The sequence below is a fragment of the Apteryx rowi genome, unplaced genomic scaffold (genome assembly GCF_003343035.1).
Source record: "Apteryx rowi isolate R43461 unplaced genomic scaffold, aptRow1 scaffold_40, whole genome shotgun sequence".
NCBI classification, from domain to species: Eukaryota; Metazoa; Chordata; class Aves; order Apterygiformes; family Apterygidae; genus Apteryx; species Apteryx rowi.
This window is the reverse complement of record NW_020450530.1, coordinates 946,643-955,541: the sequence shown is the minus strand read 5'-3', so window position 1 is coordinate 955,541 and position 8,899 is coordinate 946,643. Positions and strand designations below refer to the sequence as shown.

General features: G+C 46.3%; 1 protein-coding gene across 1 annotated transcript in view; it reads left to right on the top strand.

Moving 5' to 3' along the window:
* Nucleotides 1–265: 265 nt before the first annotated feature.
* BCR (BCR, RhoGEF and GTPase activating protein) overlaps nt 266–8,899 on the top strand; it is a 101,992-nt gene continuing 93,358 nt past the window's right edge. Inside the window, exon 1 of the mRNA XM_026075111.1 lies at nt 266–1,964. Coding sequence (XP_025930896.1) covers nt 446–1,964 — 1,519 coding nt within the window. The 5' untranslated portion in view covers nt 266–445. The remainder of the gene's footprint in view (nt 1,965–8,899) is intronic.

Here is an 8,899-nt window from a genome sequence, read left to right as displayed (position 1 = left end):
GGGAGGACGGAGCGAGGCGCCCGAGCGCGGCTGCACCGAGGACCGTGCCCGGCCGGCGGCGGCAGGAGGTGGGTGGGTGGGCGGGCGGGGGCGAGATTCGCCTCCCCCCCGCGCCCGGAGCGCTCCTTTGTCCGCCCCCCCGAAGCGCTCGGGGCGCCGCGCTGGGAGCATCGTTGTTCGCGAGCAAAGGATCGGTCATGCCGGGGGGCGAGTAGCGAGCGGCCGGGGGCTGGGCCGGCCAGGGCCGGAGGAGCCGGGGGGAGAGACTGCTCCGAGGACTGGCGTTTACCTCCCAGTTTCCCTGCATGGACCGTGAAAGAGACGCGCTGAGTTGACCCTGCCGGAGCTGTTTGTGCTTCTACATGTGAGATCCGGTTGGTTTATTCTCTCCACCTCTCTCTCTCCAGCTTCCCTTATTCCATACTTACTTACTCCTGTATGCAAAATGGTGGACCCTGTGGGGTTTGTGGAGGCTTGGAAAGCACAATTTGCAGACTCTGAGCCTCCCAAAATGGAGCTGAAATCTGTGGGAGACATTGAACAGGAGCTAGAGATGTGCAAAGCATCTATCCGGAGACTGGAGATGGAGGTTAACAAGGAGAGGTTCCGCATGATTTACCTGCAGACTCTTCTGGCAAAGGAGAAGAAAAGCTATGATAGACAGAGATGGGGTTTTAAACGTGTTTCTCAGTTGCCTGAAGGGGGTGCAGAGCAGCAGATCCAAGACCTGCATCATCACCAATCTGCTGACCAAGATGAATACGAAAAAAGCAAGTCACACCATGGGGAGGAAAAGTTCAAACCCAGGATACCCTCTCTACGGAAGCTCTCTACCCAGAGTGATGGGTCAGACCTGTCGCCCCTGGACAGCCCCCATCATGGAGAGGGAGAGCAGGACAGGTGTAAGTATTACGGTGAGGAGAAACTGAAAAGAGTTGCAGAAGATATGGAGAATCGCTGTGATACAGATGGATCTCCTTCAAAACATAGATCAGCTTCCACCCGCAGGCTGGTGGGATCTGCTGAGAAGGAGGGATCATTTGAACTGCTTTCTAAGGACAGAGGGAATACCACGAGTGTGGCAGCCCTAAGGTCCAATTTTGAGAGGATTAAAAAGGTTAATTCACATTCTTCTGGAGATAACAAGGATGTTGTTGAAAAGCCCTTTTATGTGAACATGGAGTATCATCATGAGAAGGGTCTAGTGAAGGTCAATGATAAAGACGTTTCTGATAAAATAAGCTCCCTTGGTAGCCAAGCCATGCAAATGGAACGCAAAAAGTCTTTGCACTCTCTCCCTTCTAACATGGTACCCAGCTTTAGTGAGTTCCAGAGGCCCACTTACAGGGGAAGAGCCTCGGAGAGCAGCTTTGGCTATGATGGAGAATATGAGGATGCTGAACTGAACCCCAGGTTTCTCAAAGATAATCTGATTAATGCCAATGGCAGCAACCGCCCACCTTGGCAGCCCATGGACTTTCAACCCTATCAAAGTATCTATGTTGGTGGAATGATGGGGGAAGGAGAAGGGAAAGGACCGATCCTGCGAAATCAGAGCACAACTGATCAGGAAAAGCATCTCACTTGGCCTAGGAGATCTTATTCCCCCAGGAGTTTTGAAGATATTGGAGGAGGATATACTCCTGATTGTAGCTCCAATGAGAACCTTACCTCCAGTGAGGAAGACTTCTCTTCAGGGCAGTCCAGCCATGTCTCCCCCAGCCCCACCACTTACCGCCTGTATCGGGATAAAAGTCGTTCTCCCTCCCAGAACTCCCAGCAATCCTTCGACAGTAGCAGTCCACCAACCCCCCAGTCTCAAAAACGGCACCGGCAGCAGCAGCAAGTCATTGTGTCTGAGGCTACTATTGTGGGCGTACGAAAAACAGGACAGATCTGGCCAAATGATGGTGATTTGCCTTCTGGGAGATGTCACCAGGATAGCTGTTTCCATGGGGATACAGGTGTGTACCTCTTATTTAATCAGCTTTTTGTTTAGTTTTTCATGTATGGAGTGGGAAATAGCACCATGGAAATGAACAGGAGAGACTTTCTGGGTGATCCTGGGTGAATTGCCCAAGGGAGAACTGTTTAATGTGAAAAACTTGTGCTTATCTTGTAGTTGTCCAGTTCAAGGAAGTTCCTGCAGAAATATACCTCAGATTGCATTTTAGAAACATGGATTTGATTCCCAGAAGGATTGACTCAGGACTTTTTTTTTTTTTTTGGAAGGGATCAACTGAATCCCCCATAAATCAGTTCTCGAAAGTTTCCATGCGTACAAGGTAAAAGGAGGCCAGAGCTTTCCAATGTGCATGGCCAGATCTTTCCCTCCCTCTTATTCTCCAACTGAGAAGTAGCTAAGCTCTACCCTAGAGGTGGTAGCATGTCAAAACCTGAGGGTTTGGCTGGAGCTTTACCAAGCTGCTCCTCCCATAATCTTGTTTTTTCCTGCCTGTATTAATTGGGGCGCTAGTTTCTCATTCTGTCTCGTGTCATCCTTCAATTAGAGATGATTAGAGGTGATGATTGTGCAGCCCTGTTCTTGCAGCTTTCTGCTATCACTAAGGGAGGGAAGAACTTAGAATATTAGGAAGCCCTGAGGGAGAGCTGTTAATTTAGTTTTAGCAGAGTCAAAATTTTTGTTCTAGGAAGAGCGGGGCACGTTTGAACCCATTCTTACGTAAGCTATTCAGGCCTGCAGATGTTTGTGTGTGATCTCAGTAGATTTAGAGTTGGTGGAAGAGGGGAACAGTGAACTAGGTTGATTCAGATAGATTCACTGAATATATTTAGCAACACACAAAATGTAAACAATATCTCGTGCTAACACCAGTAGTTTCCTATGCAGTGAAGGAGAAGCAATGAATTCCAAGAACGAAGAAACCTGTATGATTGTTTTGATAGACTTCTGTCGTTCTAAGCTTATGAGTTATCTTTTTCCCCCCCCCCTCTTTGAATCTGTAATTTTAATAAGGGATTGACTTGATATTTGACAACATGATTTAGTTCCTGGAGTAGCAGGTGAATCGGAGCCCTGAAGAGGCTCCTAGAGAAGAGCCTGTCAGATTGTGTCGCTTTCCCAGGTTGTGTCAGACTGATGCACAAGCTCACAGAAGAGTAGCTTAGCTGGAAGGAGATTCCTGATTGTGCTTTCCCTGCTGTTTGTTTTGTGCCTGTAGTATTTTGGGTGAGCAACAACTGAGGGAGAAATTTTCACACCCCCTTCCCCCCCCCCCTTATTTCCCACTGTTGTGTTAGTGGAAGGCTGTACATTTGTAATGGATGTTCACCGTGCATGAAACCTCATTACCCTGTCCTCATGGTGACTTCTTCCTTATCAGGTTATATACACATATTGTTTCCTATCCAGGACTACTGCATTCTTGTTTGGTCTCATGCATATGTGTGTGTTCTACAGGGAGCAGAAGTAATGCAGGGGAGAGGCCGGATCTAGTGCCGGTTTAAACTGAGCTGCAGCCATCTGTCTCTGCTGTTGTTTACTGATGCTCTTTAGATGACTGAGAAGCCTCCTGGCAGTTGCAGTTTTGCAGAGGGAAACAAAGGGGCAAAAATAACAAAGGTTGGTATAGCTTTAGGATGAATTCAGCTTTCAGACGAACGGTGGTTCAATTTTAGTTTAATTTAGTTGGTGCTTTGTGGGATCCAGTGATAATAAAATGGACTGCTGAAAGCTCAGAACAGTTAAAATTCCTGGTTCCGGTGGAAAGCTTAGTGTCTTGTTCCTGAGGATGACCACACGATTGCAGACAAGGACAGAATGTAACTGATCTCCCTTCTGCTTTCCTCAGCATAGGGGGTAACATAGCAAGCTTAGCAGGAACCTTCACCAGATGGCTAATCATTTCTGTCTTGCACATTAGCTGGTGGCAACTTTTTACTTAACCAAAAAGGCTTATGTCTTCAGGAGGACTATGTTTCTGGTTTATTCCTACTGAGCATCATTTTATAAGAATTTTTTTTCCTGCTTAGGAAGAAGTTTGATCTGAAAGCAATTGCTAGAACCTCTTTTTCAAAAAAACAAACACAAAAGGCATGAGAGCTCACTGTGTGATTAGCTGGCTGGCTACCGTTCCCAACTATCATGCTTGGATGAGGACTGTTCTCCAGCACCACATGATGTGCAAGCAGTTCCCAGCTCCAGCCAGCCTTTCCTGCACCTGTGGTTCAGTCACTAGTTCTGCCAGTCTTCCCTGAAGTTGTGCTTGAATAGACAGTGCAAGTCTGAATCACAGCAGGTTCTGTCCAGCCTTAATGTTAATTAGCATCAAGCGGGATTTGTTCAACAGTGTTTGGCTTCTTTGTACATTCAGATTTCTGTCTCCTTGTTGGCTTTGCTTTTCATGACTTTGGTTCATAATAATGCTGAACATGGTGTAGACAGACGCTATGTGAACTTCCTGTCTGGATCTGCCAGGCCAGCGCATCTTGAGTTTGGCCAGGGAACACTTGCTATTTTGTCTAAATTCTTTCTCGAGTTCACAGTCCAGCGATCTTTGTTAACTTTGCATTACAAAAAAGGACTAGAAGGAAGTCACCTAACTCTCAAGTGAATGGGATCTGAGCCGATATTTGAATCTGCGTTCCTGCAGATGAGTTATCAGACCAAGGTAGTAGGATCTCAGCCTTTTCCAAGGAGAAGGCACGGTATGAGAACTTGAGGGGCGAGATTTGGTAACAACCATGTTTTCTGTTAAATATATTTAATGGAATCTAGGCAAAGGTGGGGGTTTTTTTTCTTTTTTTTTTTTTTTTAAGATGAATTGTATAAAACCCATTTCCTGTAATGGGAATAGGGAAAATCAAGCCTATGATAAATGTGAATATTTTTACTACAATTGTTCAGGGAGAGTAAAAAAATTTTTTTTTTTTAATTCTATGTAATCATTTATGGGAGACATATGAACTTGAGAAGCCAGCAACTGTGCTTTCTGCTCATAATCAAGGGGAGAGTTGCACAGTGCCTTTATGCAGTGGAGAGGCCTCCCAATGACCTCAGCTGTCAGTTTTTTTTTAACTAGTAACAGGCTGTTAACTGAGGAGCACACTGAAGTTGTTGCTTGGCATTACAGCTTGCTGCATAAAATTAGAGCATGATCTCTCGTAGCTCTGTGTATGAAATGATTTTATCTATCTGCATAAGAACATAGAAACTCCATCTGGAGTGCACATAGATAATATTTACCTGTAAAGCTGCTTCCTTGTGGGCATCTTTGTGCCCAAATAGTGACTTCTGTCCTCTTGAGAGGACTTGATAGTGCTCTCCAAAGAGTTCTGCCGCTGTTTCTAGAAAGCTACCAACAGCCATATTGCTGAATATAAAGCAATCAGTTTGGAGATGTGTATTATTTAATTCCATTGGGAATAACTGTGCTTATTTTAGTCCCTGCTAGGTGTGGGAGTGCTGAATGCCACTTTCTGGAGCGGTGTGTTCTCCATGCTTTTAGTGAGCTGGATGTGGACAGAGGAGGGAGCACTGGAATTTGTCCGTGTATGCAGACTGCAGGACTCAATTTGCCTGTTACCTCAGCTGAGCAGAATACTGTTTTAAAGTGCGTTCTTGCTCAGAGCCCTAGATTCTTCAGTTTTGTATGCTTAAATGCCTGGCAGGTAGTCAGGCACCTGAATTTCCTGCTTTTAAGGTCATCTCTGACACTCTCTCATTTTAAAACCCCAGGAAAGCGTGGACTGCGGGGTGACGGGAGGACGCTGTTCTGTGGCAGTTCCTGCAGGGTTCTGTTCCTGAGCTAGCTGCATATTCCGGGAGCTTGGACAAGCTTCTCAGTTCTGCGCTTCTCCTTCCACCCACTGTTGTCTCATGTGGATTTTACAAGACATAATTTGAAAAGCGCCTTGCAGTCTTCTAGCAGTATAAAAAAGACTCATGGGGGGCAATGCCAGTGCTGTCACTGCTCTTTAGAAACAAACATTTTGCTCTGAGCAACTGAGGCAGACTTCAGGCCGCTCTGTCGTGATTCTTCCTTCTGAGAATCTGAAGAGTCACGACTTGTACGACGTGCAGCTCACCTGCTGCGCTCTCTGGAGCTGCTGGCTGTGGGTCCTGCCATTAGTCTGTGATTTACACTGCATCAGGAGTGAGGTTTAGGTTTTCTAACACTTGTCTACTTCATTTTGCTATTACTTTTTTTTCAAATGTTTTAATCTAAATTGCAATGGTCAGTAGATTCCTAGGAGTACTGATGGCAAGATGCTGTCTAAATGCCCCCCCGCCCCCCAGGCTTTCCAGAGATTATTTAATGGCTTTTGAGATTATCTAGCTGCTTGTTGTACCACTCCCCTCTTCTTTGACTGGGGGAGTGAAGAAGTTTTGTGGGTTTTTTTGTTTGTTTGTTTGTTTTTTCTCTCCCCAGCTGAGTTCTAAGGAAATCTATGAAGCTTCAGCTTTATGGCCCCAATGACTGTAGACCCTGCAGTCTTTTTTTTTTTTTCCTTCTTTTTTCTTTCTCCCCCCCCCCTTCTTCCACAAACAGATACCAACCCTTACCTCTGTCCCTACACAGACAGATGATATGCAAATGGATTTTATTTTTGCTTTTCTTAGGTTTACCCTAGATCATGGAATTCCTCCCACTCCACCCCCTGGGTTCTGCAATCACAAAGCACCTGCTTTTGAAAGGAGATGGTAAACTGACCCAGATAGTAGTTGTCCAATACTGGAAAGCCCTGGGGAGTGCTGATGTCACCTGATCTGTTTGTATGAAGCTGTTTTTCATGGTCCACAACAAAGAAGTGGCAAAGTGGGGCTGGCTTTCTTTCCTATGGAGTAAATAGACTGAGAGTTATGAATTCTGGCAATAGTAGATCTAGGAGAAATCAGTTAGGTAGAAGCTGCTTGTCATCCCAACACCTGAAACTTTTTTAAAGTGGTCTATCCGGCAGTAGAGATGAGCCTGCTTTGTGCAGGTGTCTCGCTGAGGACCTCCCAGTGAACGCTTAGAGTTTGGAAGTATTATATGAACTTAAGGCTGGAACCAAGTTGCAGCAGAGCCCCATGGATGTCCATGCAGCGTCCACACCGTGATGACCACAGGCTAGAATGCTGCTCTCTATGTCAGGTGCTAGAGCCCTGAAACATTGCAGTGGATGCCCCACAAGATGGTAGTGCCTTTGATTTGAGTGAGAAATGTGTAGGCAGGTTGAGCCTCAGTAGTGAGTCTGGTTGTGTGAGCTGTGCTGCTATGATACTTGCTGACTCTGTTCGAAGTACTGAAAAAGCAACTGTGCAGTAGCTGTCTCATAAAAGAACTGTTTTGCAGCCAAAGGAGTTGAATTGACAGGTTTGCATGTACTTGTGCATCCGTTCTGCTTCCCCGTTGTCAGTCCAAAGGTTTCAGAGAAAAAACACAGAGAAGTTGCTGTCTGGCACCGGTTTGGTCCTGCCTTAGAAAGTGGCAGGGAGAGATGTGAGTGTCTGTGGGCTGACTGCCTGGCCCCGCGCGCTGCTTCTTCTGAGACAGGCATCTTTCTAGATGGCTGAAGGAAAAGAGAAAGAGGGAGCAGAAAAACCTGGTGTCTCAGGACTTTTTTGCACTGCCCTCCTTTTCTGGATTAGAAGCTCCTCAGCTCTTTTTCCCTTGCAGCACCAACAGTGAGCAAGGGAGTGAAAAGCTGAGGATGGGGTGAACGTGGTAGAATTGGTGAGGTTTTAGTTTTATCTCACAAACCCAATCCCTACATCATTTCTAACTGCTGTGCAGAGAAACAGGCAAACCTGGGGAGAAGATAGGTCTGTCTTCAGGTCAGTATGTGCACTGACCATGGCTTGTGAAGTGGTTTCCTTATGTATGCCTGCAGGTGATAGACCTTAAAGCAATGAACTACTTCAGGGAAGGAGGTGCTTTGGTCTCCTCTGTTTTTTTGCCTCTGGCAAAGAAACTGCACAAGTGTATTGTTTTCACCTTGAAGCTTTTTGGTGTATAGTATGAGTGCAGATAATTCTTGCAGCTGCCGTGGCCCCCATGGACAGACTGCCTGAGGTGCAGCCCTGCAACACTTTTCCTTCGGAGTCTTGCAGTGGTGCTCCCTGAAGCTAATGCTGAGACAAGAAATCTAGGGGCTTTCAGAGAGTCAATGTGGCTGCTAATTTGTGGAATCGATTGCTCTAGCACCTTCCCCAAGTGCTTCCATTCATTCGTGTAGTGCTCCGGGTTTGGATATTTGGATAAGTGCTAAGTATCCTATTCAGTCGCTCCTTGGGACAGTTTGCATTTCAGTGCTCACAGAAATGCAGCTGCCTTCCTCTGCTCATTGCTGTCTCACTGCCACTAGAAAACTTCACTTAGGTGTGAGTGAAGGTAATAAAATCAGTTGGGTGGGATGGGGAGTAGACATCTTGAGTGACAGACTTGGGAGGGGGAGGAATAGGGTTTAACCCTAGGATTTGGTAGACCTTCAAATGTGTGTTAGGAAATGCTTATCTGAATGCTGAGCGGCGCTATACAGACCCTTAGAAGAAGCGTTGGGGGAGGGGAGGATCATTCATAATCCACGTTTGGCTTTGCGGGCTCTCTGAAAGATGGGTTAGCAAAGAGACAGAAGAGAAACCGGTGGGGGCTTTGGGCCCAGGAATAGCCTGGAAACAGTCCCTGCCAGCAAGTTGTAGCATGTTTAGCAGTTCTCTCCCTAATGCCCTCCCTTGCTCCCAACCTGTTAGGGATAAACAGTTACAGCACGGAGGCAAGAGAGACCAGTATTTGAGCTTCAAGGAATTTTGGAGGTCAGTCCGTAAAGGTTAATGAGGTGAGACTTGACAAGCTGTTTGAGGAGAATTGCGCTATTTCAATTAGGGAAGCATATTGCTGTTCACGAAATTCAGACTGTGGATTGGAGGCACAGCTTCCCTGGAGCTTGCTTCCCC